The sequence below is a fragment of the Aspergillus campestris genome, assembly GCF_002847485.1.
Source record: "Aspergillus campestris IBT 28561 chromosome Unknown P168scaffold_3, whole genome shotgun sequence".
NCBI lineage: Eukaryota > Fungi > Ascomycota > Eurotiomycetes > Eurotiales > Aspergillaceae > Aspergillus > Aspergillus campestris.
In genome coordinates, this window is record NW_020194338.1 from 270,208 (window position 1) to 295,854 (window position 25,647).

The 25,647-nt window shown below is 54.2% G+C and overlaps 13 protein-coding genes across 13 annotated transcripts; 6 read left to right on the top strand and 7 right to left on the bottom strand.

Annotated features, from left to right (window-relative positions):
- The first annotated feature begins 320 nt into the window (after positions 1–320).
- On the top strand, positions 321–4,173 carry P168DRAFT_106513 (putative importin 13). Its single transcript, XM_024832533.1, has 5 exons — positions 321–361; positions 529–692; positions 748–938; positions 986–1,472; positions 1,534–4,173. Exons 2-5 carry the CDS (start codon positions 630–632, stop codon positions 3,853–3,855), a joined length of 3,063 nt encoding a protein of 1,020 aa, XP_024694823.1. The 5' UTR covers positions 321–361; positions 529–629; the 3' UTR covers positions 3,856–4,173.
- Positions 4,174–4,332: 159 nt separating this feature from the next.
- On the top strand, positions 4,333–5,947 carry P168DRAFT_288180 (uncharacterized protein). The gene is made up of 2 exons (XM_024836730.1): positions 4,333–5,855; positions 5,921–5,947. The coding sequence occupies exon 1, from the start codon at positions 4,491–4,493 to the stop codon at positions 5,757–5,759; it is 1,269 nt and encodes a 422-aa protein (XP_024694824.1). The 5' UTR covers positions 4,333–4,490; the 3' UTR covers positions 5,760–5,855; positions 5,921–5,947.
- Positions 5,948–5,995: 48 nt separating this feature from the next.
- On the bottom strand, positions 5,996–6,872 carry P168DRAFT_302608 (seipin co-factor family protein; the record flags this gene model as incomplete). The annotated part of the gene is made up of 3 exons (XM_024838678.1): positions 6,764–6,872; positions 6,125–6,708; positions 5,996–6,048 (listed from the first exon to the last, which is right to left on the bottom strand). Exons 2-3 carry the CDS (start codon positions 6,510–6,512, stop codon positions 5,996–5,998), a joined length of 441 nt encoding a protein of 146 aa, XP_024694825.1. The 5' UTR covers positions 6,513–6,708; positions 6,764–6,872.
- A 352-nt stretch (positions 6,873–7,224) lies between these two features.
- On the top strand, positions 7,225–7,831 carry P168DRAFT_316254 (uncharacterized protein; the record flags this gene model as incomplete). The annotated part of the gene is made up of 2 exons (XM_024839989.1): positions 7,225–7,599; positions 7,679–7,831. The coding sequence occupies 2 exons, from the start codon at positions 7,225–7,227 to the stop codon at positions 7,829–7,831; spliced, it is 528 nt and encodes a 175-aa protein (XP_024694826.1).
- Positions 7,832–7,968: 137 nt separating this feature from the next.
- P168DRAFT_288182 (origin recognition complex subunit 2) lies at positions 7,969–9,840 on the bottom strand. Its single transcript, XM_024836731.1, has 2 exons — positions 9,753–9,840; positions 7,969–9,690 (listed from the first exon to the last, which is right to left on the bottom strand). The coding sequence occupies exons 1-2, from the start codon at positions 9,753–9,755 to the stop codon at positions 8,050–8,052; spliced, it is 1,644 nt and encodes a 547-aa protein (XP_024694827.1). The 5' UTR covers positions 9,756–9,840; the 3' UTR covers positions 7,969–8,049.
- Positions 9,841–10,289: 449 nt separating this feature from the next.
- On the top strand, positions 10,290–11,761 carry P168DRAFT_295438 (bifunctional ornithine acetyltransferase/N-acetylglutamate synthase; the record flags this gene model as incomplete). Its single annotated transcript, XM_024838040.1, has 2 exons — positions 10,290–10,765; positions 10,843–11,761. 2 exons carry the CDS (start codon positions 10,290–10,292, stop codon positions 11,759–11,761), a joined length of 1,395 nt encoding a protein of 464 aa, XP_024694828.1.
- Positions 11,762–12,087: 326 nt separating this feature from the next.
- On the bottom strand, positions 12,088–14,227 carry P168DRAFT_248938 (translocon subunit SEC61). The gene is made up of 5 exons (XM_024834144.1): positions 14,046–14,227; positions 13,864–13,964; positions 13,636–13,803; positions 12,484–13,559; positions 12,088–12,431 (listed from the first exon to the last, which is right to left on the bottom strand). The coding sequence occupies exons 1-5, from the start codon at positions 14,053–14,055 to the stop codon at positions 12,350–12,352; spliced, it is 1,437 nt and encodes a 478-aa protein (XP_024694829.1). The 5' UTR covers positions 14,056–14,227; the 3' UTR covers positions 12,088–12,349.
- A 528-nt stretch (positions 14,228–14,755) lies between these two features.
- Positions 14,756–16,264, bottom strand: P168DRAFT_231762 (uncharacterized protein; the record flags this gene model as incomplete). Its single annotated transcript, XM_024833296.1, has 1 exon — positions 14,756–16,264. The coding sequence occupies one exon, from the start codon at positions 16,262–16,264 to the stop codon at positions 14,756–14,758; it is 1,509 nt and encodes a 502-aa protein (XP_024694830.1).
- A 1,039-nt stretch (positions 16,265–17,303) lies between these two features.
- On the bottom strand, positions 17,304–18,031 carry P168DRAFT_288186 (uncharacterized protein). The gene is made up of 2 exons (XM_024836732.1): positions 17,471–18,031; positions 17,304–17,371 (listed from the first exon to the last, which is right to left on the bottom strand). The coding sequence occupies exon 1, from the start codon at positions 17,880–17,882 to the stop codon at positions 17,628–17,630; it is 255 nt and encodes an 84-aa protein (XP_024694831.1). The 5' UTR covers positions 17,883–18,031; the 3' UTR covers positions 17,304–17,371; positions 17,471–17,627.
- Positions 18,032–18,268: 237 nt separating this feature from the next.
- P168DRAFT_302614 (putative cyclin) lies at positions 18,269–19,594 on the top strand (the record flags this gene model as incomplete). The annotated part of the gene is made up of 2 exons (XM_024838679.1): positions 18,269–18,873; positions 18,950–19,594. The coding sequence occupies exons 1-2, from the start codon at positions 18,619–18,621 to the stop codon at positions 19,592–19,594; spliced, it is 900 nt and encodes a 299-aa protein (XP_024694832.1). The 5' UTR covers positions 18,269–18,618.
- Positions 19,595–20,264: 670 nt separating this feature from the next.
- Positions 20,265–21,496, top strand: P168DRAFT_325130 (ATG3/ATG10 family protein; the record flags this gene model as incomplete). Its single annotated transcript, XM_024840957.1, has 3 exons — positions 20,265–20,552; positions 20,642–20,814; positions 20,892–21,496. The coding sequence occupies 3 exons, from the start codon at positions 20,265–20,267 to the stop codon at positions 21,439–21,441; spliced, it is 1,011 nt and encodes a 336-aa protein (XP_024694833.1). The 3' UTR covers positions 21,442–21,496.
- Positions 21,497–22,216: 720 nt separating this feature from the next.
- On the bottom strand, positions 22,217–22,974 carry P168DRAFT_316261 (putative cell wall protein; the record flags this gene model as incomplete). The annotated part of the gene is made up of 2 exons (XM_024839990.1): positions 22,217–22,834; positions 22,891–22,974. The coding sequence occupies 2 exons, from the start codon at positions 22,972–22,974 to the stop codon at positions 22,217–22,219; spliced, it is 702 nt and encodes a 233-aa protein (XP_024694834.1).
- A 761-nt stretch (positions 22,975–23,735) lies between these two features.
- On the bottom strand, positions 23,736–24,920 carry P168DRAFT_316262 (uncharacterized protein; the record flags this gene model as incomplete). Its single annotated transcript, XM_024839991.1, has 1 exon — positions 23,736–24,920. One exon carries the CDS (start codon positions 24,918–24,920, stop codon positions 23,736–23,738), a length of 1,185 nt encoding a protein of 394 aa, XP_024694835.1.
- Positions 24,921–25,647: the final 727 nt, after the last annotated feature.

A 25,647-nucleotide genomic window follows, 5' to 3' on the forward strand; every position in this document is an offset into this window, starting at 1 on the left:
CAGTAACCTCAGGCGGAGATGGGGATCCATTGGGGAAGCGATAAGCCTAGCTTAGTAGTAGCTCTGATACCGTCGAATACGCCATGGTTGGGCTATTTGGTGGGTCATTTACAATACTCCTGTATCATTACCATTATTTCTACAGTAACCACGTATTGTTTTTGATCCGAGCGTTTTCCCAGTTAGAAACACAATACAGTCATCTCTCCTTCATTAGTATATTACCTAGTTATGGGTTGACTGACATCGCCAGTTGCTGCTCTTTATTGGAATGTCATAAATCATCATAATTCCCTTGTGGACACAATTCCTTTCCCGCATCTGATGCGGTCAAATACCCAGCACATTGTGGATTGATCTAGTAAGTCCACCAGGAGAAATTATAATAATAATCAACACCATCTCCCCCCGGCTTAAAATAGCCCAAATACTGAAATAGCCAACGATACTCTTCTCTCTGTGGATGCTGCCCCTCATTCTGTGACTCCCTCTCCATCCCACTTTCACCGCCTGACCGTTGTGTGGTAGTGTTATCAGCACGTGACCCCCCGTTATAAGCCACTCGTGGGCATCGTAAATCTATATCCTTTCGTTTCCCCCTCCAAGACGGTCCTTGTCGCGCTCAGGCTATGTCGATGAACATCGCAGCCCAGGCCTCGGACGTACAGCTCCTCGTCGACGAGGCCCGGTCGGTGAGTCACGCATGTGGTCGAGACGGTCGAGCAATGAGCTAATGTATCTCTCCAGCTCGTCTCGCAGCTGTATGACCCGGCCAATACGGGAAATCCCGCCAAGATCAAAGTGATCCAGGAGCAGTTACAGGGATTCCAGAAAGGTCCCCAGGCGTGGCTGGTGGCCAACAGTCTGCTAAATGAGGATCACACAGACCTGAAATTCTTCGGTGCCTTGACCTTTACGGTCAAAATCAATCAAGACTGGTGTGTTCCCCTTCGATTCAGGAGTCGGGGCCAACTGACAGCGACAGGCAACAATTAAGCGACCAGGAGGGACAGGAGTTGCTGGGTCGACTAATAGATCACTATGTCTTTCTGGTGAACGGAGGAGGACAGCCCTTCGTCATACGGAAGCTGGCAACGAGCCTCGCAACCATCTTTTTGAAGGCGAACTCCCCTTGGGCGCATGCGATTTGGAACCTTGCTGCGTCACTGGCGAATGGGAAGTATATCTCTGAGGAACAGTGTCAGTCTGTAGACTTGCAAAATGCTGTTCTTCCCGCCATGGCAGAACGACAGGTGATGGCATTACTGTATTTCGCCAATATCTTGGGAGAGGAGATCAATAAGTGGAGCTCCGAATCTCGTCGGGGGGCCGATAGTGGTCGGATCTCCAAGAATGCCCAGGATGCCTTCCTTGTCGTTGAGTTTGTGCTCCGCCATATCGTGCAGCAGGAGGTTTCCGGCAACCCTCTATCGGATGGTTCGCTGGGGATTGAGGCCATCAATGCTTTTCATGTAAGTTTATTCCTTGGTTGTGCGACACATGTGGCTGCATCTAACGTCGGTCGACTTCCAGTCATGGATGGGCGTTCGAAGTGCTCTTCAGCTACGTGACACAATACCTGCTTCGCAGCTGAGCTCTACCACGAACTATGTGATTCAGAGTATGAAAATCTCAACTCTGTCTAAAACAGCGACACAGGTCCTCGTTGAGCTCATAGACTGGCGCGACAGCATCTCCACTCCGGAGCATCTCAGCGCGGTTTTGGAATACATTATTAGCGACTTTGGCTCCAGCCATATTGCTGCACTGATGGAGTCTGATTTTGACGAAGACAACCTGACATTTTTGGAGCTACTTCTGGCTTACTCAACGCTCAAACAAAGAGAGATCTTGATACAGCCCTTGGACGCGCAGCATGAGAAGGTGGTTGCTCTTCTGCACATGCTATTCAAGGCTCCTGGATACGCCGCAGTTGATGATACCGCTTCACCTTTGGCCCTGGAATGGTGGACTGAAGTGGCCGATGACATGCAGGAGATATTCCTAGGCAGCGAAGAGCAGGCGGGGATGGGGGCCGCCAAACAGAACCTGGCGCGCGCCGCCATGGACTGCTTTGAAAAGCTCAAGTACCCAAGCACCAAGGAACTGAAAGGGTGGAATGACGACGACCGCAGCGAGTTTGGTTCTTTTCGCCGGGACGTGTGCGATTTCCTCCTGGCAATCTACCCCATGTTGGGGGTAGAATTGGTGCAGGTATTCCAGGATAAAGCGAGATCGTCCCTCATACAGCAGGATTGGGCAACATTCGAGGCTGCCATTTTCTGCATTGCGCAGCTTTCCGAGGCAGTCGACGAGAATCAGCATGCGGACGAATGCCTCAATGCGATATTCTTCTGCGACCAGTTTGCACAGCTCTGCGAGAGCGGGGGATTGGCAATTCCCGATAAAGCTCGCCAGAGCTTGGTCGACACGCTGGGAAGATACCAGTCGTACTTTGAACGCACCCAGTCCTTGCTTCCCCGCGTGCTCACCTTCCTCTTTGCATCCCTGGACATCGTATCGTGTGCCTCCGCTGCATCCAAATCGATCTCATATCTCTGCAAATCATGTCGCAACGCCCTCACGTTCGAGCTCCCGACGTTCGTGGATCAATTCGAACACTTCCGGTACAAGCCCACTGCCACCTCTCAAACGATGGAGAAGGTTCTTGAAGGCATTGCGGCCATTATCCAAACTGTCCCTTCAGATGAGGATAAATCCCAATTTCTGCAGAGAATCTTGACTTTTTTCCGTGAGCAAGCGGAGCTGGCACGTGAGGAAGCCAGCCAGGGATTGGTTGATCAGGCTCGCTCGCGGGGACAGATGTCGCTCCGCTGTATCGCTAGTGTGGGAAAAGGACTTCGAGCGGATGGCGAAATCGTCTTGGACTCCGATGACGCCAGCAGTGCAGACCCATACCCTCCGACGTTCTGGAATACAGGGAATGGTGCAGCTTCGCAAACCTTAATCATGCAGTGCATGCAGCTGCTGATGACCGACTTCCCATTGGACGTCTCCATCATCGAAGCGGCGTGTGACATCCTCAAAGCTGGCTTCACAGAACGGACAGGCCCCTACGTATTCCCACCCATGGTGGCCGTTAACTTCGTGAAGAGCATCCCGCTTGGCAGTGCTGGCACCGACATGGTCATGGCTACGGCCTCCGCATTCCTGGCATCCCACAGCGCACATCCCCAAAAGGTGCGGGAAGAAACGGTCGCGTTGATCGTGCATGTGTACGAAACCTTCTGCTGGATGCACGAAAAACCAGAGCTCTACGACCCCGAGGTTGCGAATAGTGGGATTGACTTCCTGACCCGCCTACTCCCCAAGTACCACCCCTTTCTGTTTTCACTCACATCTACGCCGCCGGGCGCGGCCCAGAGGCCACCGGTCCTCCAAGCGATCCTCAACTTCACCCTTCTCTCCCTCCAAGATACCGAACCGCTCCCCCTCCGCTCTGCGTCTCAGTTCTGGGTCAGCGTAGTGAATCTGTCGGGAGAGGCTGAGCCCGTCATGGGCGCGCTCAACGACTGTCTCCCTGCCCTGTGTCGGATCCTGATCACGCAAGTCTCCGGCCGGTGCGCGCGATCCGACCTGGAGCATCTCTGCGAAGTGCTCCGGAGGATCATCTTCAAGCACCAGGGACTCGCCCGGCCACACCTTACAGCAGCACTCGCTGAGGTAGGGAACGAGCCGACCAATCAGCACCACCATCCCGTCGTATCGCCGGAGGAGAAACAGCGCTTCCTTGCGTCCCTGCTCGCCGCCCGAGGCGCCAAGTCACAAACGGTCCAGATGACTCGGTCATTCTGGGTAAAGTGTCGGGGAGCCGGCTTCGATTACACTGGGTAGATATCGAAAATGATGCGACCATTTGTGCCAAACCAAATACAAAATCATTGCAGACAGATCTGGAACCCGATCGTTGGGAAAGGAAGGGGGGCCCGTATTGAGAAATATGACTAATTGCAAAGTGAGGCTCGAAAAAGGCACCATGTAACACACCCAATTCTCCAACCCCAGACCACCACGGCAGCGAAATTTCTATTTCTGTATGGTATGGATCGGCGGATTGGGAAGGGGTGGTAAGCGGCCTTAATTGCGCCCTATTAATAGTCTATCGTGATTTGGGCGAAACTAAGCTAACCGCATGAAAGCGCCGCTTTGTTTTGACTGAGTGGGTCAATCATCTCCAACGACATCATTAGCCACAGGGGCGGTGCAGCCAGGCACCAACCTAAGACAACAAAGCCATGCTGGCATGCACACGCTAAGGTGTTCTAGTGGCTTCAAGTGTTCAAGGAAGGCCTGAGAAAGGCTAAAGGGCAGTCCCACAGTGCAGTGACAGCTTAATTGGGCGGTAATCATACGTTTGCCGACTAACATAGAGCTAGCTCAGCAATTTAACATCGGTCATTGATCTTCTTTTAACACCTGTTCTCCCTCTTTCTTTCCACCTTTTTACTAGACTTCATAGTTACCACACCATGCCTGTCAACCATAAAGCCGGGTCCTCTCTAGGGCGGACTGACTCCCTAGACCCAACATCAACATGCAGAGGCGTCACTGGAAATGGCCGCCCCTGTCGGCGCCCGTTGGCATCGTCGACGAACTCATCGCCCGCATCGTCCCCCTCAAAACATGCCAAACAAACAGACGCGGGCTCGTCCTACTGCTGGCAACACAAAGACCAAGCACCAGCGGTCGCCTCCCACGGAGCAAACCACACCCCACAAAACCCGCAATTAAAGCCAAGGACAAGTGTCGACACGCTGATGGGCCGCCTGGGGGTGTTGGAAATCAACGACTCGGAAGACGCGTCCAAAAAGCGCCGCAACCACAGACGGCGCACCGACGTGGCCCCGGCCCCGAAAAAAGAAACCAAGCGAACCCTCTGCTGCTGCTTCGAAGTGCTCGTCGAAGACGATGACCCCGTGCCATCGAGACCGGCCAATCCCGCAGCCGGGGAGAGACCCCCGGCTATGCAGCAGATGCCCTCGAACGCCAACCTGGGCCGACCGCAGCGCCCGTCCGGCAAACCATCAACCTCCTCGCAAGCACACCTTCTGTCCCCCTCGCAGACCCCCTCCCGCCCATCTCTCCACAGCGCGCCGGACTCGACCTCCTCAAACACAAAGGCCCTCCTCTCCTGGATCCCGCCGGACCTCTCCCCGCAAACAACCTCCGTGCTCCTCGGCGAGCTCGCCAAACCCATCTCCGACGCCGACGAACCAGGCTACATCTACATGTTCTGGGTGACCCCAGCGACATCCACCCGCAGCGGCCCACCCCCAGCAGACGTCGCGCGCTCCCTCCTCCCAACCTCGGAGTCCCGCCCGCGACGCGCCAGCGACGCCATCCAAACCGCGCGAGGCTTCACCACGCCAGCAGGCCAAAGCGCCGGCTCCACCATCAGACTGAAGATCGGACGCACAAGCAACGTCAACCGCCGTCTCACCGAATGGTCGCGGCAGTGCTCGCACGACCTCACCCTCATCAGATACTACCCTTACTCGCCCGGCCGACCGGAGGGTCTCCCGCCGGCTGATTTCCAGGAGGGTAAAGTGCCGCATGTGCATCGTGTGGAACGACTGACGCATCTCGAGCTGGGGGATCTGAGGCTCCGTGATCTCGGCAAGTGCGAGGAGTGTGGGAAGGAGCATCGCGAGTGGTTTGAGGTGCCGGCTGATAAGGCGGAGTTGAAGCGGGTGGATGAGTGTATTCGGCGGTGGGTGAAGTGGGCGGAGAGTCAGTAATCATATTTAGGGGGGATGTCAGACATAGATAGCGTTGTATTTATACAGCATAGCGAATTAGACAGACAGCCTTGAAATGTTCAATTCAATCCGCACCTAGTGAATATAACACGACGAGTTAGAAAAAAAAAACACCACCTTAACCTGATCCAACAACCTACCAAAACACACCCCCTATTCAATTCCCCCCATCTCTACCCTTCCCATTCTGCACCCCATTCCCATAAACCCCACCATCACCACCCCCTCCTTCTTAACCACACCAGAACGACTGAACTCATCCAGCGAGCTATAAACCGACACACCACCATTCACAACAAATGCCCCCCACGCCCACCTCCCAAGCATGATAACCACCCACCCACACCCCCAAACCCCGACACCCAGCACAGTCGTCCCAACAAGCACAGGGATCAGCACAAGCCCAGCAAGACACGTAAACGCCGCGACGGCAACGGAAGCCGCGACGACAGCGCCGAGGAGGAAGAGCGCGATGGGGATAGCGGAGCAGAGGAACTGCGCGAGGAGGAAGGTCGTCCAGTAGGGGTGGGCGAGGATTGTTGTAAGGAGGGTGGATTGGGATTGGGGTGGGAGGAAGTGCGTGGTTAGGATTGTTTGGGCTGCTGTGAGGAGGGAGGGGGGGTCGTTGTTGTTGTTATGGTTGGGGGTGGTGTTGTTGTCGTCATTGTGGGAGTGGGAGTTGGAGTGGTCGGGGGTGGTGGTGGTGGAGGAGTTGTCGAGTTCGATGGCCATTTTGTAGTTCTCTTTTCTTTTGTTTTATCAGACGTGATGAAGAGGTAATGTGGTTGATCTGGATGGAAGGGCAGGACGTCCCCTTTTCTGACGTTGGTGGTTGTGACAAAGAAGTGACTGGGATGAGCGGAGATTGCATGGATCGGTTGGCACATCCGACGTGGGTGCCTCGGTTCCTGAGGATGACGGTGTCGATCTGCTTTATCAACCACTGTATAACATCAACCATTTATAGCCAACCGAAGTCATACCTATGATCATATATTATACTTATATAAGAATTACCCTTTGATGTGCACTTCTTCAACATCTACAGACAAATCATACCAGGTATGATTGATCTGTATGCAATACTCGCAACTGACTTGGATAGTACAAGTACTCCATTATCCAATTCTATACCAGAAACCACAGACCTCAATTTAAGTAGAGCTCGAATATGACATAAATGTCTACCATACATAGTCTATCATAATCACACACCAATCAGTGCCATTCCCAAAACATGATCCAGCATGGACCAAGATCCCACCAGATTCCCAGTAATGACGTCAACCGGGACTGACCTCTCTCCGCATTTCATCCCTCCTCTACTACCACCATACCTCCTCAACTCCATCCATTGACACTCCATAACCACTCTCCTCGTCTCTAACACAATCAATTCACCCAACAACCACCCCCTCAAAAATCCCAATTCAGAAAGAACAAAATGTCCCTCCTCCTCCGCCCAACCACCCTCCTAGGCGCCGGCCTAGGCCTATCCCTCGCCCTCCACCCGCTCTCACCCCTCCGCACCCCCTCCACCCCAATCCAATGCCAATACAGCGCTCCCTACTCCCGCCACGGAGAGTCCTCCTCCGACTCCTCCTGGACCTTCAACGACCAGGACCCCCTCTTCCGCAAGCAAGGCAGCACCCACCCCGCCGCCAGCGACACAACAACCCAGTCCAGCGGGATCCTGACCGCGTCCAACATGCGGCAGGTGAGTCTGGGGAGTGTGCTGGGATTGGTCGCGGGGGTGGGGCTCAGGGCGTTTTCGAGGGTGTTGGTTGTGTTGCTTGGGATGGGTGTGGTGTTTGTTGAGGTTTGTTGATTCCCCTCCTTTTTTTTGGAGAGTCGTTGCGTTATTATATTGGGGTATGCTAATACAACGATGATGATAGTGGGCTGCTGCTAAGGGTTACAACGTTTTGCCTATCAAGCGCATGCAAAAGTACGTCAAGAGCTATGATCTTCAGCGAGTGGTGTCGCGCCATATCCCGTTTAAGATGACGTTCGGGGCGACCATGGCGTTGGCGGCGTTTGCGCAGTTTTAGGTGTATAATATAATGTAGGAGGCGAGATGGGCATTGTGGGTGTTTGGAACAAAAGAGAGAGAGAGAGAATAAGATATTCGGGTTATCCGCCCTACGCTTGTGACATGAATAAGGACTAGGATTCAAATCTTATGGATTAATTTAGTACCAATAGTGTACAGGGTATCATATATACATGCTTTCGTTTTCTTGCCAGATTGCAATTGCAATTGCAACTCCTACGCCAACACCAAGTCTTCCAACATGCTCGTCATCTCCTGCTGCGACAGCGGAACCCCCAGGATCTCCATCCCGCTCGTATCAATCCGCGACGTGATCATCTGATGGTCGTGGAACTCCTTCAGCAAAGTCCGGAACATCATCTCCGACGAGGCGATGAACTCTTCCGCGGCCTTCTGGTACAGCATGCGGAACTCGATGCCCAGATCGTCCTTGTTGGCGGCATCCTCACGGCCATTACCGGCCTCCTCATCCTCCGACAGACGGCCCCCATCCGACATCGACACGAGCTCCGTAAGAAGCAGTCGGTACAGGTTCTGCGCGTTCTCGGGCAAACTCTTGAGCACGAACTCAACGCCGTCTTTCCCGCCGATGCGACGGCCCTTCCGACCTAGCAAGCTGTGCACCTCTTCCACGACGTCGAACTCCCCGTCGAACGGGATGAAAGTCGTGCAGTCGTGGAAGGCAAAGTTGAACTGGTCGCGGAGACTGATGTCCCACATCAGCGAGCAGTTCGGGGTGTCGGTTGTCGCGAGTAAGTGGATCTTGGGCGTCGCTGCGAGACGGGCGAGGAGGGCCTGGTTGGCGGCGCGGCGGAGAGGCGGAGCGTCGATCGAGTTGATGAGGACCGTGATTGGCTTCTGGGACGGTCGTGCCTTGAGCGAGGACTGTAGCAGTTCGAGGACTTCCACGGGCTGGAATCCCATCTTCGATGGGATGTCTGCTCCGAGCACGGCGGTCACGACCGTTGCGAAGATGGATCGGATAGAGATGCCGGGTGTATGTCCGTTGACCATGACGATGGCTGGCGGGGAGGAGCTGTGGCGGTGGTAGTGCCAATCTGCGAACTGCTGTAGAAGCTGTCGTTTCGAGCCATATCCGTACAAACAGATATTGAATCCCTGGTCAAACTCAAAGTCCCACTGCGGGAACGACCGGTGGTGAAGTTCTTGCAGGAACGTCTTCTCTTTTTGGCACGGGTCCGTGTATCCCTGTAGCTTTTCAAAGTATTCCTCGTGTGTCAACAGATTCAGCTTGTTGAGGGTTGTGTTGGACGTTCGCGCGGGACCGGCTCGATTCTGGAAAAAGTATCGCTCGTGCGGAGGGAGATCGCCTTCAGGTGTTGGAGAACGCTTATTCCGTGCACCCTTGGGTCGTCCAGCCCGACGCTTCGGAGTTGCCGCTGCGCCCTTTTTCGCTGGCTCTCCGGACTCTGCTTCCACCGTCTCAGCCACCCCATCCTCCTTCTCAATAGTTGGATCCGCATCGTCGTCGTCTAAGATCTCCTCTGCTAGACGGTCCGCCCCATCCCAGTCGTCCTCGTCATCATTGACCTGCTCCTGAAGAAGCCGAACGCTCTTCTTCTTCGCAGACCGGTCCGCATTTTTCGCCCTAGACGGTGTAGAAGGAGCCGCAGCCTTGGCTGGCGTCGAGAACAAGGCCTTGGCCTTGGACCGGTTCGTTGGTGTCTTCAGTCCCGATTCCTTCAAGGCAGCCGGGGTCGGGGCGCTGGCTTTCTGGGGGGTCTTGATGCGCCTCAGCGGCGTGATCTCGGGCGATCCATGACGGTCCGCATTCACAGTAGCCGTCCGCTGTCTCTTGGGCGTCGAGACAGGGCGCTCTTCCTCCGGATCTGGTTGCTTGCGCTTCATGTCAGCAGGGTAGGTTCGGACGGACGATCAACGGGAAACCAAAAACATACCATCAGAACACGACGCGCGCTAGCTTCAGCGCACAGAAGAAATCCGTTGACGCAAGGGGGTAATTACTTCTCGACAGGCACAGGATTGGAATGTTGATCCTTGAAAGTAAGATGGGCGCGTCTGGAACACGCAGAGGCAGATCGATCATAAAGACCAAAAGAGAAACGTTTCTCCGGCTCCGCTCCGACGTGCGGCATTTGCGCCGATCAGCTTTGTATTCGCGGGGCGTACGGAATACAAGTTTACTTTTTTTTTACCTCCTCTCTGTCGTTCCTTTTTCTAATCTTCTTTAGGGGAAAGCCTTGGACCTGTCCATTACTTCAATTACTGCTGCGGGATTATCCGTGTGGTAGCGGTGGCCGATCCTACATCGCTGTGAGTCAATACCAGCTGTAGGTATAAGTAGTGCCAGTGAGTCACGTCCGTCTAGCTCCAATTGCTTCATATATATCCCTCATAGTTTTCCAATCCTCGTTGAAATTTGCCTCTCAATCTTACTCAAATACTGACTCAAAGGGGACAGACTCAACAGCTCAATGGCTTCTCCCGCCCAACCCGCCGTGGCCGCATTCGCCCGGATGGCCAAGGGCCAGGTGCGCCACTACTCAGCGCCCCTGGACATGGCCGTCCCAGCCGCGAAGCAAAAGTTCATTCCCTCGTCCGGCTCCTATCCCAAGGGCTTCCTCGTCTCCGGCACCCACGTCGGCGTCAAGGCCTCCAACACCAAGTACCCCGATCTGGCGCTGATCTCGTCCGAGACGCCCTGCTCGGCGGCGGCCGTCTTCACGACCAATAAGTTCCAGGCGGCGCCCGTCCAGGTCAGCAAGGACATCCTCGCGACCCGCAAGGGCGAGGGCGTCCACTCCGTCGTCATCAACTCCGGCTGCGCCAATGCCGTCACCGGCAAGGGCGGCGTGGAGGACGCGGTGAACATGGGCAAGACGGTCGACGAGTGCAGCGGGCTCAACGAGCCCAGCACGCTGGTCATGAGCACCGGCGTGATCGGACAACGGTATGCACACATACCCACCATACCTCAATTGAGGCCTCACAACCAAGCGTGCAAACTAACCCGCACACGCACACCAGACTCCCGATCTCGAAAATCCTCTCCAAGATCCCCACAGCGCACAAAACCCTCTCCTCCACGCACGACGCCTGGCTCACGACCGCGCGCGCCATCTGCACAACCGACACCTTCCCGAAGCTGCTCTCCCAAACCTTCACGCTCCCCTCCAACCCAGGCCGCACCTACAGCCTAGCAGGAATGACCAAAGGCGCCGGGATGATCCACCCGAACATGGCGACCCTCCTCGGCGTGCTCTGCACCGACGCCCCCATCGACTCGACCGCGCTCTCCCCGCTCCTCAAACACGCCGTCTCGCGCTCCTTCAACTCGATCTCCATCGACGGCGACACCAGCACAAACGACACCGTCGCCTTCCTCGCCAACGGCGCCGCCGGCGGCACCCCCATCACCTCGACCCCCAGCGCAGACTACACCGCCATGCAATCCATCCTCACAACCTTCGCGCAGTCGCTCTCGCAGCTCGTCGTGCGGGACGGCGAAGGCGCCACGAAGTTTGTCACAGTGCGCGTGCAGAACTCGCCCGACTATGAATCCGCGCGCCTCATCGCGTCCACCATCGCGCGGTCCCCGCTCGTCAAGACAGCCCTCTACGGCCGCGACGCGAACTGGGGCCGCATCCTCTGCGCAATCGGCTACACGCAGGGCGTCGCGGCTGGCACTGTCATTCCGGAGCGCACGAGCGTCAGCTTCAAGCCTGTGGATGGCAGTCCCGTGCTGAAGTTGCTTGTGAACGGCGAGCCGGAGCAGGTGGATGAGGAGCGGGCGAGTGTTATCCTCCAGGAGGAGGATCTTGAGATTCTGGTTGATCTTGGTGGTGGGGAGAAGGGGGAGAAGGGCCTTGGTGGTGAGGAGGCTGTTTATTGGTTCTGTGATTTCAGTCATGAGTATGTGACTATCAATGGGGATTATCGGACTTGATCTCTCTCCTGGTCTATCTGATTGATAAAGGAAGTCCACACCAGATATTGATGATACTCTTACTATATCTCACCGCATACCATGTAAAATAACTACACGTCATGTCAAGACTCCTGGTCTATCTGATTGATAAAGGAAGTCCACACCAGATATTGATGATACTCTTACTATATCTCACCGCATACCATGTAAAATAACTACACGTCATGTCAAGACTCCTGGTCTATCTGATTGATAAAGGAAGTCCACACCAGATATTGATGATACTCTTACTATATCTCACCGCATACCATGTAAAATAACTACACGTCATGTCAAGAATCACCGTGATGACCAATTAATGTATTCGTAATTTTCAGATCTTTTGTGGAATATGGTTACAAACCAGGTGGATGCTATATACAGCCGAGGCTTCAACTTTTCCGACCACTCTCCAAAACACTGAAGTAAACTACAGATCCCTAAATCCGGACACCAGCCAGCCACGGCAGCGCACCACCTGGGAAGGAACGGAAGAACATAGAAACATCAAAACAAAACCCTCAATCTCCCTTGCCTATGCAATCATCAAATATCAGGGGAACCGGTTTAGTTGCCGGGGACGAGGCCCTTGAGGCCACCGCCGATGTCACCCTCGCGGGCGGCGATTTCGAAGTATCCGTATATAATCCTAGATTGAGTTAGACAATGAGTCGGAATATGAGTCTGTACGGAGAACTTACGTCACAGCGAGAAGGATACCAGTACCGCTGCCCAGGGCACCGAGAAGGTCCGAGGCAACGGAGAGAGCGCCAATGCAGGCACCACCAAAGGCAGCAGCGGTCGGGATGACACGCTTCAGCTCCTTGTACATGCTCTGCTCACGGTGACCGGCCATGACCAGACCCTGGTCCTTGAGCTGCTTGGCGACATCACGGGGAGCGGAGCCGGAGACCTCGATCCAGGTCTTGGAGAACAGGGCGCAGGCAACGAGCATGAAGGCGATGTAGACAGCGGTGTGGATGGGGTCGAGGAGCGCCTCCTTGAAGTTCAGAGGAGGGGACATGTAGTAGGCGATACCGGAAGCGGCATGCAGCTGGGCAGATCCGTCGCGGGGCTCCCACACTCCGAGAAGCTTGACGAGGATGTTATCCGAGAAGCGCGAGTACAGCATCTGACTGATGAGGAAGATGTTGGAGCACAGGGCGGACTGCAGCATGATGGGCATGTTCGAGGTGTAGAACAGGCGGACGGGGTACGAGCCACGCATGCCACGCTGGCGCGAGGACTTGACGGGGATCTCCACACGGAAGCCCTGCAGGTAGATGACGGCGGCGAAGACGGCCAGAGTGGCGAGCAGGTTCATGACGTTGGGCAGGTTCTGGCGGTAGAAGGCCTCACGCAGAGCACGCTGCTTGTCGGACCAGGTCAACAGAAGGTGGAACAGGGCGATGATGGCACCCTCGAACTCGGGGCCACGGCCAGTGTTGATGGTCGTGGGCGAGAACGCCTTCCACACGATCGACTCGCAGATGTTGGTGGCAATGAACAGCGAGATACCGCTGCCGAGACCGTAGCCCTTCTGCAGCAGCTCGTCCAGCAGGATGACGACCAGACCGGCGACAACCAGCTGGACGATCAGCAGAACGCAGATACCGGCACCGAGGTCGCTGGGCTGGCCATAGAGACCAGTCAGGACGTACACACAAGCCTGGCCAAAGGACAGGATGATGGCGAACAGCTTCTGGGCGGTCTGGTAGAGCTCACGGTCGGTCTTCAGGTCCAGGTTGACATCGATGAGGTGGGTACCAGCGAGGAGCTAGACACGGCATTCATTAGCGTCCAATGCCATCCACAGCGTGAAAGAAAAGAGGTTATCAGCCTGTACTACTCACCTGGAAAACCATGCCGGAGGAGATGATGGGGGTGATACCCAATTCCATCAGGGTACCCCGGTTACTGGCCAGCATCATACGCAGCCAGTACAGGGGATCCGAGGTGTCGGAAGAGACGATACCATACAGAGGCATCTGACTCATAACCAGGAAGATCATCAAGGTCAACTGCAGACTATGTGAGCTCGACAATCCTTCTCCCCATCGCGACGCCAATCAATCACTTACGCCCGTCCACATGAGCTTCTGGTTGAAGGGAACCTTGGTCTCCGGGGCTGCCACCTCCGGAAGGAGGGGCGTAAAAGGTTTGATCAAATCGAGGAAACGGACTATTCTCCCATATCAGTATTCTGCAAAGCCATTGAACCAGTGAACCGATGCTGTCGCGCGATCGCGTGGAGATCACTCACGTCCGCTCATGATGACTGTTCGCCCTCCCAAGCGAGTAAACAAGTCGGGGGAAAAGAAAAGGAGGAAAAAAGAGGGAAGCTGGGGAGAAAACCAGCTGAAGGAGCGAAGATCGAATTAAAATAAAAAAGAAGGAAGAAGAAAAAGGGCGACGGGGGAGAAGGAAGAAGAAGAGGGAGAGGGAGAAAGGGAGAAACGATGAGGTTTGGTTTGGAGGTAAATCGCCTCGCTGGCCACTTTGGCGCAACCCACGCTAAACCCGGTTCAGGCCACTTGGTCCTTTTCTCCCCCAGAAGCATCCACCGTTCATGACGGCCCCGATTATATGAGGCCACCTTTTCTTAATTCATTCTACTCTTTTATAGAAGGAGATTATCTTGTGTTGACTCATTGTCTATCATGTCTTCCATCTTCGTGGAAAGGACACATCGACTGGTTCTTGACCGAAATACGACGCTATTCAGCTGTGCCTACTACTAAAACAGGAAACGAACAAAATCAACAAGAGAAAAGAAAAGCATTATAAAAAAGAAAAATATGTAAATGGTTTAATACAAATCGATCACTATATCAAGCCAGAGGTATCTTCGCATATCATGTTGATTGATCCAAACAGACCCAACCCAAACGTATTCTCGTCACCACAAATATCCCTGGTATATCCACATCCCCATCACACGTAGTAGAATGTTATAGCATGAGATAAGGACTGTCAAGGTCCAACCATACTCAGACAATCGTCAATGACCATCTCAAGCTCCCCCAGTCGTCCTTTCAATCCTCGGTTCTCTTCCTTCAAAACACCCATCACGCTCCAGGCTTCGGATGCAGGAACCCCATAGCAGATAGTGCACTTGGAGGCACTGTTCCCCCACGACAGCCCCTTCAAGACTCGATCGTACGCCGACGGACGGGGCGGTGCGGATAATGTGGCAGGCTTGGTCTCTTTCGGGCTAGCCTGGAGATACGCCGTCGATGGTGGAGACAAGGCGATCTGGGAGATGTTGGGGGATGGAGCCACCGTCGAGGTGGGCGATTCAAGGCCCTCGCGCCGCGAGAAGACACTCTCGGCCAGGCTCTCGTCGCCGGAGTCGAAGCCCGAGTCGCTCGTGAAGGTCGCATTGCTGTTGCGTTTCAGGCTGCGTTTGGGAGCTTGCAGGTCGGCGCCCAGGTCGGATGTGCTGTCGTCATCGCTCGATCGGACGAGCATGATACTGCGGCGGCGGGCCTCGTCGTCGCGTCGACGGAGCTGCCTTTCCTGCTCCAGCTCCTCCGCCATGGCCTTCATCTCCTTATCTTGCTGAAGCACCCGCTCCGCCATTCCGTCCAGCTGGAGCTTGAGGTGTCCGACACGCGTCCGTGTCTCCTCGAGCTCTTCCTGTTTCTCGACCCTCTCGGCCAGGACTTCGTGCAGGGCAAAGGTCCTTTGTTTGTACGCGGACTGCAGGCTTCGAAGGACGTTACTAGCGTTGTTGCGCAACGCTAGGAAAGCCTCGTGTTCGTCGAGTTCCGCCGATCCGGGGGGGAACAGAGCGGCGGTGACGTCCATATTCAGGAACTCATCTTCGGCCGGCACGGGAAGTTCCGTCCGTTCCTGGCGCTTCAGGCCGAAGAGGGAGAGCGGGCCCGTGGAGGCCACTTGTTTTAACGGGGATGGGGCGGTCATACGCTTTTGTGTTCGGTTCATGGTCAGCGTGGTCGGAGATCCGTAGATATCGTGCGAGTTTCGTCTGTCCATGTTGTGGTCGTGGTGGGTTTCCCGGTTCCCCGGCTGGTAGACAAGGCCCAGATTCACCGGATCGGAGTTCCCCTGAAACCAGTCTGAAAGGCGTTTTGCGCCTTGTTCAAGTTTCTTCCGGGTAACGTTACCGGGTGGGTTCGGTCGCGTATCCGCGGCGTCGATATCTTCGAGTGCTCTAGGTTGAGTCGCAACGAGGTGTCTCGCGGGCGCAGGAGGTTGTCGATGGAGAAATTCGGTGTTGGCGCGTCGGTGGAAAGAGGGATTGGGGATCGGGGCGATCTGCTTCTCCGGCTGTGGAGAAGCGGTATCTGAGCACTGGGCTAGCGAAGCTGCAGGAGTGACTCGGTGGGACAACAGCTGATCATCGTAAGACAGCGAGTGCTGCAGGTTATCGACCGGAGAAACTTTGGTCGGAGGCGGTTTAGGAACGTCAGTGGCGGGCGTCGGCGTAATTGAGGGATGCTCGAGGTCTTGGAGCATTGCTGAGCCCGCGCCTGACTGGGTAGGAGGGATAAGGGATGGGGTCGAGAATGAGGGAGGTTGCCCCCTAATGGTACCACTTGGACAAGGACTGGAATGCCACGTCGATGGTTCTCGGTGAAGGACGCCCAATCTCACGCAGGGTTAGCCCAGGTCAAATGCCTGATCGCTCACTGATGACTCCGAAAAGAATAAAAAATAATTAACAGATTAAAGGAGTGATGGGCCGGGTTCAAGGACCTCCTGAACGGGGCTCCGCCTCTAGGCCGATTGTTTACTTGGAATGCGGGGAGACGAAGTATGAAGCAGGATGACCACAGGAAATGAGAGGGGAACTCTGCAAAGACTCCTGGTCACAACGAGTCCAGTAGAGCGAAGTCTAGATGGAGAGAAACGGCAGGAGAAGTAACGGTGCGCAGAGGAATCCGCAGATTAATTGGTTGTTGAAGGATTGTCGAAACGCCAAGCGATAGCGATCGTTGCACGTGCCTGTCAGTTACCCACACTCAACGGGTTCAAGTTGCTCTTGGGATCAGATTCGAATATGACACTAGATGTGAGATCTCTCGATGCGCTATGTGTTGGATGTTTAAGACAACTCGATCTAAAAAAACTACCACGATCATATATCGAGAGGCTGGGAATTAAATATTAAGTCTGCACTTGAGGATCTCGAGAAATTGCGGTGGCTGAACGGTGTCCCTGCTCCACCGAGATGAGGCAATGCACCACTCAAACATAACGGTGACTAGTGAGGGTACTGGAGGAGACGATGCATGGGGCATTTCCTCGAATCACATCGTGGGGCTGGATTTATTCTTAGCTAAATTTGCCTCTTCATCGCCAATCTGATCGGGGAAGTTACCTAGTCCTGCAACAACGTCATCGGTCGCCGCTCTTAACGGGCGATATGTTTATGCCTACTCTAGGTCCGGTTGAGAAGAGAAGCGTCAAGTGGATCATCGAGCTAGATCGTTTACAACTGATTGATCATCGGCGAGTCCAGCTGCTCTACGAGCGAGACTACAACGGCCGGACGCCGAGGACTATGCGGCAGCTGTCATACTCATTTCCATCTTAACTATCCTAGATATGGGACGAGGAAAGGTAAAGGGCTTACAAACGACGAAGATTCTCATTCTGACTGCTGCATAACATCTCCATAACTTTTTTTTCTACTTCCCGCATTCTCTAACAACCCTATAGTTCCAAGGATGATGGACTCGTTTGGAATCTGTCCACAACCAACAATCACATACTGGTAACCATCGAGCTATAGAAGGCGCGCTCGATACAGGCCCAAGCATCGGACAATTCAGGCCGGAGTATCAGATACAGAAGTCGCGTTGCCTCGTACACAAATCTACCCCACACGCATACCGATTAGCGTTGCTACAAGGAACATGGTGCATAGACTGTAGATAATTACCCCGCCAATATTATCAAGCAGTACAAGACAACGAGTACCATCGCAGCAGTCGAAGCCTATATCAGGACTGCAGAACCAGCCAGGTTTGACACAGACGGGCGATGGGAACGATGAGACCGAGGGAGAAGGAAGAGGCCCAGCTATGACAACTGAGACGAAGAGAGCCGAGAGGAGAGCAGTGAGCTTCATGTTGAAGTTGGTAATACTGATTCTGTGCTTGAGTAGTCTTTAGACGTCTACAACGACGAGGTTCAATCGTGCTTGGTGGATTAGTTAGGATGGGGAGGGAAGGAGTTGAAAGGACCTGGCCAAATGCTTATACTGGATTTTCTGTATCGTAAGGATGATGGAATATCCGTTAGGCAGCGAAAGTCTACATGTAAAAGTTTAACTGTGCGATAATAATGAGGTAATGACCATGAAGCTTTTACAGCAACATCACGAAGGTTCCATCCGCACAAATCAAGTGCCGGAAAACATCTCCAGCATGACTGGGAGAAAAATGTCTGCAGTACTTGAGTAACTAATATAAAACCAAGACTTACAGCTACACCATCAGATGTATTACTGAGAAGCAGAGAGATGCCCAAGCTAGGCGGCTTTTTTGCTTGATATTGCAGGACATAATGAAGGGATTCAGATGATTGGCTGCAACGCCGTGTATAAACCGTATAAAGCACGTGATATATTTCTGCTTATATAATATACCACTAAAGGCGGCATCACCGGGCAGTATCAGATCGAGGCCAGCAGCAGGAGCGAGTTCGGTTTGTCTGAGAGCTCGACAAGCAATTCACGATATTGCCAGCCCTCTGGAGCAATCGACTCCCCATATACTTGATCTGCGGTCGAATATATCTATTTTCTGATTCTTTGAACCCCTCGTCCCGTCCAACCATCGTGACCGCAACCCCCGCTCATCGCAATGTCAACTCAGAGCGGACTCAAATACCTCTCCAATGCCCTCGCAACCGCCGAACAGTTAACAACCTCCTCATCATTCGTCGATGGCATCGCACCCGATCTCGAGGCCTCTGTCCGGTATGCAGGCGTACAGTTGACCCAGGCCGCGGGGGTGTTATTGCGCTTGTCGCAGGACACCATCGCGCAGGCGATTGTCACCTTTACGCGATTCTGGATTGGCCCGGAAGGCGGGAGCTTGCGGCTCTATGCGGCAAAGGTACGAAATACCGGACACATGAATTGAGGTCTCCGGCATAGGGGAATGGATTTTGACAGGTACTGATTAAAGCTAGGACGTCTCTGCCGCAGCACTCTACATGACCGCTAAGCTGTCCTTCCAGCCGACGTCGCCCCGATCCATCATAAACGTCTACGCCTTCCTACTGTCTCGAGACGTCTCGCCGTTGTGGTTTGTGAATTCCAAGGGCGCGCCGTCGACCCCGCCCGCCCCGGAGGCGTATACCCTGACGGAGGGAGGGTATCTGGCGCAGCGGGTGGTGCTCCTACGGGTCGAGGCGATCATCCTCCGCACATTGGGGTTCAATACGCACGTCGCGCTACCGCATACCATCGCCCTGACGTACCTCCAGACGCTTAATGTGTCGTCGCCGGACGTCTCGCGGAGGGTCTTTGAACATCTCAATGCGGCGCTGCTGTCGCCCCAGCTGTTGTACGTCACGCACCAGCCGAACGCGCTGGCCGTCGCCGCGATCTATCTAGCAGCCAGAGAGGTCGGGGTGAAGCTGGTAGACGTCGAGTGGTGGGAAGTATTCGACGTGGACCGGGAAGACCTGGGGTTCTTGGTGGTAGCCATGAGAAGTATTGAAGGATTTGCGCGGGCGGAAAAGGAGAAATGGAGTGGGCGAGCATTGCCCATGACTGTGGATGAGCTGGAAGCCGAGGTGGAACGGAGGCGGATGATGGAAGAAGGGGGGTGAAATGATGCTGGATGTTGATACATTCTTCATTAATGAGCTATATGGCGCACAATGCCTGTCTGCCCGAGGACTGCCATCTGGTTTGCATCGGGTGCTGCCTATACCGGGTCCAGTGGTGCTTGGATCGGACTCGTCCTCGAGCCATGCGTTGTGGCTAGTGGGCTACTAGCAGGCTTTGTGCAGCGACGAGACAGGAGGTCGGAATTTGACGGTCTCAAAAGCACCCAGACAACATCGACATGCCGCTACAGATAACTTTCTGAGACAGTGGTCTATTCCCGCCAAGATCGCGGACGATAGTCTATAGATACGGATGACTTCATAATTCGAACACTAGAGATGGACGTCGACCACATACAAATACACAATAGATATAATGAGAATTAAAGAATGAAAATATTACAAAGAACAATCACCTGATGTAAACACCTGACGACTCAGCCACATGATTGACCCCGCGTGAGGACTGAGGCAACAACAAGAGTGACCGCCACACCGATAAGGCACGCAGGCATGTCATCACCGATCATCCCCTCTCCACACTATCTACCTTACCTATCTCCTTTCAACACTCCCACAACTCAACCCGCCTTTCCAAACACTACCACCCCTTATCAACATCAGAATAACAATCCACACGAAAGGGAAAAGGAATCAAGAAACGAAAAGGATGAACATCCTCCACTCCACATTTTCCACCTGGCGCGAGCGCCTAGCCCCCATCTCACGAACCTCCACCTTCCGCACAACAGGGCAAATCACGCCCGAGGAGTTCGTCCTCGCAGGGGACTACCTCGTATACAAGTTCCCGTCGTGGACGTGGGCAGACGCATCCTCGCCCGCCCAGCGCGTGTCCTACCTTCCCGAGGGGAAGCAGTTTCTGGTGACGCGGGGTGTGCCATGCCACCGGCGGTTGAACGAGAACTTTGCGGGCGATGCGGGACAGGAGGATGAGATTGTGAGGGACTTTCTTTCTGGGGGAGGGGAGGGAGTGGGGGCGGTGGGGATGATGATGATGGGTGGTTGAGGACTGGTGGTGGGGAGCAGCGTGGTGACAACAGTGGAGGGAGAGGGTCTGGAGACGGTCGGATTGGGGACGTGAGGACTGTTGATGAGGCGGGGAATGTCGGCGATAAAGAGGAGGAGGAGGAAGAGATACCGGATATGGAGGATGATGATGACGAGGAGGCTATTATCCGTGAGCCTGTTGGGACGACGCAGTATGTCCCTCCTTACTTCCCTCCTCATATCTACATACATTCTGTGAATTCGAAGGAGATAATACTGACAAAAACAGACCAACAAGAACCTACAACCTCTACATCACATACTCCAACTTCTACCGCACCCCCCGCCTCTACCTCTCCGGCTACCTCTCCCCATCGGAGCCCCTCCCCCCGCACCTCATGATGGAAGACATAGTCGGCGACTACAAAGACAAGACCGTAACGCTCGAAGACTTCCCGTGGTACGACGGCACCGTGAAAATGGCCAGCGTGCACCCCTGCCGCCACGCCTCCGTCATGAAAACACTGCTCGACCGCGCCGACGCAGCCCTCAAACTCCGCCGCGACAAGCTCCAATCCGGGAATAAGTCCACAGCAACGGGAGGCAGCGGACTGGAGGGACTCGTCGATGACGTTAAAACAATGACCCTTGAACAACAGCAGCAGCAGCAACACCACCAGCAACAACAGCAGAATCCCGGCGGCGACGAATGGGAAATGCTACAACACGACGAAGACGACCAGGTAGCGATCCGCGTCGACCAGTATCTGGTAGTGTTTTTGAAATTCATAGCGAGTGTGACGCCGGGCATTGAGCATGATTTCACGATGGGAGTCTGATATTATCTATTTGCTTTTTGCAATTCTTTCCTTTTTTTTTTTTTTTTTTTTTTTTAAGTAATGCACAGGATGATAACGGACTGCTAAGCGTACAGGTTGAGGAGTTCAAGTCAAGTCTTAGCTAGTTGATCTCTACCATCTCCATAGCAAATAATTTACGAAGTACCGATGAGAATGATGCTGGTTCAATAGCCTATAATATTCCGTCATCTCAAGAAAAAGTATATACGTATCTACCTATGTGGTTATCTAGACAGTAAGTATATATTTAAATGATATCTGACTTGAAGAAAGGCCAGAGAGAGAGACTATAAAATAAAGTATGATAATTGATAAATTGTATTAAATAAATTAGAATACAAAGACAGAGGTAGAGACCAGCCTGTGGATAGATAAGGGATAGCACAGATCAAACAAGCGAATAGAAGAAAATAAAGGTCAGCTGCATCCCGCATCTTGGGAAGCCTGGTGGTGGTAGTGGAAGGGAGATCAGGGAGAGGAGGAGGGAGGGAAGGAGAGAACGTGTATGCGTGATAGGTAGGAGGTAGACAGGCAGTAGGAGGGCGATTGACGAATAGATGGAAGGATGCAGCAGACAAGAATTTGCAGAAGAATGTAATATGTTTGTCGGGAAGACAATGCAAGAAGTGAAGTGAAGTAAAGGGTCCAGGGTAAAGGATTAAAATCAAAAGATAGAGATGGTGGTAGAAGCAAGAAAAGGATCAATGAGGGAGTGCAAGTGCCGGTCATATCACACTGCTATAGTATCACACTGTTAGAGGCATGATATGCAGACCGCGAGACGCTCAGTGCCCCTCGCACGAGCAAGGCTCCGGCTCCGGCTCCGGCTCTTGAACAACGCACACTTCTTCAACAGGGGGCTCTGGGGCAGGAGGGGCAGGAGGGGCAGGAGGAGCAGGAGGGGCAGGGGCAGGAGCAGGAGGAGAAGGGGCAGGGGCAGGAGGCTCATGGGTAGGCGGGGCGGGGCGGGCGGAGCAGGAGCGGGCGGAGGGGGAGGAGGAGGAGTAGGCTCAGTGGCAGGGGGAGCTGGAGTCGGCGTAGGTTCAGGCTCAGGCTCAGGCTGCGGTTCCGGCTGGGGCTCCGGGGTTGGCTCGGGCTCCTTCTCCGGCTTAGGCGCACTCTCATGATAAGAATGATGATAGTGATTCCCCATGTTGAAGCTGGGCCCATCCGGGATACCGATAGTAGTACCATGTTCAGCATCAGTCTCATGGGACACGCCGGAGCCAAAGTCGTCGCTTCCGTCGCCTTCGTCGGATGAGTCAGAAAGGGAGCCGGCGTCATTGTAGTCAGGACCGTCGGGGATACCGGCGCCCCAGTTGAAGCCCATGTCGGTGTCTTCGTGGACATGTCTTTGGGCGAGGGTTTGGGTCTGGGATGTTAGTTTCCTGCTCTATGTTGAGTATGGGGTGGGGAGATGTAGCATACCTGGGAGATGGGCGCCGATAGGACCGACGCAGGAGCCGAGAGGAGCAGGCACAGTAGTGCGGAGAAGGTCTTTGGGTTGTACATGTTGAAGGAAAGAAGAAAGAAAGATGTGGAATGAAGGATTGTAGTCAAGCTAGCTGTGTGTGATCAAGATACTGAGGAATGAATGAATGGATATATTCCAAAAGAGCTGGAATGGCAAAGGAGAGAATGGCAGAGAATGAGCGAATGCTGTGACAGTTCAGCTTGGAAATGCTTGATGAACAAGAATGCAGTCAGATCTCAGGAATCTGGGACCCTTTTATAACTATCCAGCGATCCATTGCAGGCGTAGATGTCTTCAAAGGCCGAATGAAGGGCCTGGCCGGGCCCTTTCCAAGGGATCCAACTCTATACTCGATGGGATAGAGGAGTCCCTCGATAGTACCCTAGAAGGGCTATCCCCTCGATAGTCCATAGTTGATAGCCCTATGCAGGTCAGCGCCACAGGCCAGCAAAGATGTCAGCTGCAAGAAGAATGGATAACTAGGGGACTAGGGGAAAGATGGGGCGAGACAATGGGGATGGATGCAGGAAGGAGAGTTTGGTTGAGGGAGGGCGCAGGTCGATGCAAGGGAGTCGGAACTACCGACGCCTCTCCAGAAAACAGGTCACCGTATTTAGTTTCATTCAATAAGTAATTACACATGGTTATCGATAGATGCATAAGCAGGAGATGGAAGGAAGAAAACATAGAATAGAATAGAAAAAAAAGATAAATCGTCTGAAATCGTCACTCATGGTACCCATCCAAATTCGGGAATAAAAAGAAGACCAAAACAATGGCCTTGTGATATATGCTCGCGTTAGAACTTATGGCCAAATGCGGTGCCAAAGTTTGTGGCGTTTTTGAACCTGAGTTCAGGTTCCTGGCTGGGCGGCTCGGCTCTCTCCTTTCGATCGCTCGAGTCCCGCGAGCTGCCCAGGGCCTGCCAGGCCTGGTCGAGGAGTTTCTGATCCAGCTCCTTCAAAAAGCCAGAGTCGTGTTCCTCGTCGTTCAGCAAGGAGAGGGGGCCCGTCAGCGCCGGGTCGTCCGGCAGGCTCGCAAAATACGAGTCGGAGTTTTCTGCAGGTTGCCGCAGCGCATCTGGGGCAAGGGGTGATGGGTCATCACCCTCGTCTGCACCCTCGCCCGCACCCTCGTCCACGACGTGGGGTGATTTGGTTTCAGCGTCCGAATCCATGACGACCATAGGGGTGTGTCCCGCATCCCTGGTGAGGTTCTTCTCGGGCGGGCCTAGCTCCGACAGCCGGAGCTTCAGGCTGTTGCGACGCTCCGATTTCTGGGAGGTCATGGACGGTGACGTCTCGGGGGACCGCGGCGAGGGCGGCGTCATCACGCGGGCGACAATCTCCGGGTGCAAGGCCGACGATTTGAGGGTGATGCCGTCGAGTTTGCTGTCGAGCTTTTCGATCGGCACAGGGACGCTGCCGCCTGCAGCAGGGTCGGAGGGGTGGGATTTGGGCGAGAGGGCTGCATCCAGGGACACTGTCAGGCTGCCTCCTTGCTCCATGGCCGACGGGCTAGCGCGGTCTGATTTCTCCGGGTGACCAAACACCCTGGTTGGCGGACTGGAGGGGCTGGTGCCCTCCCACACTTGGGAAGTATTACTCGAGGGGGTCTGGTTCTGTGTTGACTGGTTTGTGGATAAGGGCGGAAAAGATGATGGCGTCTCCTGATTCTTGAGCTGCGATTCCAATTCGGCGACACGCGCATTCAATATCGCGCGTTCTCGCTCCCACAGCCGTCGCTCATCCTCAAACAATGTGCGCTGTCGCACCAGGAGCGACCGTGACTCCTCGAGGTAATCAGCCGCCAGAGGAGAGTATCTGTCGAGCGACCGCGGGGACAAATCCGACTTCAGGACGGAATGGGTGTTTGGGACGGACAGCGCACGACGGATAGGGATCGGGGTCGCGGTCGGCGAAAAGCGCACCTCCTTGTAGAGGCTGCCATGACCGTTGGGGAGCTTCGTAGACGATGACTTCATGGTCGAGTGGATAGGCGATCACTAGGGCGGGGGAGCGATCGAAAGTGAGACAACCGTCGGGAGGGACTGAGCCGGGTCGCCTTCTCATAAAGAGGGATGGTGAAAAGGGGGACGGGAGGTTGGTGGTGTGATGTGGTGGACGAAAGACAGGGAATCGAATCAGTCGGGCACGCACTGGACCGCTATCAGTTTCAAGAGATCCAAAGCTCCGAAATCGAGGGACGATAGGATAGAATTGTTTCGCCCCTCATGAGACGAACGATTATCCACACGGGGTGGGGAATTTTCCGCCTCTCAGGCTAATCGGAACCGTGGGACGGGTCAGGGACGGACCTACACCGTGGCCAGTTGGCGATCGCGCCGTGCTTCTGTGCTATCCTCTGATGCCGTGACAACGAGGAGAATCACCCACGGTGCCTGAACAGCTGTGACCGGGCGCTGGATTGAGGGCGTGGAGAAGAAGATGGCGACCACACGGGAGCGAACAAGTGGACGATGCGCTTGACTGCAGTCGAGGGATTCACAGCATCGTTGCTGTCAACAGAGCCTATCATAGGGCAGACCGGGGCGACTTGGAAACTTCGGTCAACCATGTACGTCGTCTGCGCATCCAATATGCAGACGAATGATGTTGATTATGGATACAGGATGGACGAGAAGATGGAAAGAAAGCGTTTTTATTATAGAAAAACAGTCGAGGTTGTTAGATAGGCTGCAGCCTGAGGCC

Bases quoted from the DNA above. Each gene is read 5' to 3' on its own strand.
- P168DRAFT_288180 (XM_024836730.1), top strand. From the start codon at position 4,491: ATGCCTGTCAACCATAAAGCCGGGTCCTCTCTAGGGCGGACTGACTCC.
- P168DRAFT_288186 (XM_024836732.1), bottom strand. From the start codon at position 17,882: ATGAAGCTCACTGCTCTCCTCTCGGCTCTCTTCGTCTCAGTTGTCATA.
- P168DRAFT_106513 (XM_024832533.1), top strand. From the start codon at position 630: ATGTCGATGAACATCGCAGCCCAGGCCTCGGACGTACAGCTCCTCGTC. The intron at 693-747 runs GTGAGTCACGCA...GTATCTCTCCAG, and splicing joins TCGTCGACGAGGCCCGGTCG to CTCGTCTCGCAGCTGTATGA. The intron at 939-985 runs GTGTGTTCCCCT...TGACAGCGACAG, and splicing joins GTCAAAATCAATCAAGACTG to GCAACAATTAAGCGACCAGG.
- P168DRAFT_248938 (XM_024834144.1), bottom strand. The intron at 13,560-13,635 runs GTGAGTAGTACA...TGCCGTGTCTAG, and splicing joins CCTCCGGCATGGTTTTCCAG to CTCCTCGCTGGTACCCACCT. The intron at 12,432-12,483 runs GTAAGTTCTCCG...AACTCAATCTAG, and splicing joins GGTATCCTTCTCGCTGTGAC to GATTATATACGGATACTTCG.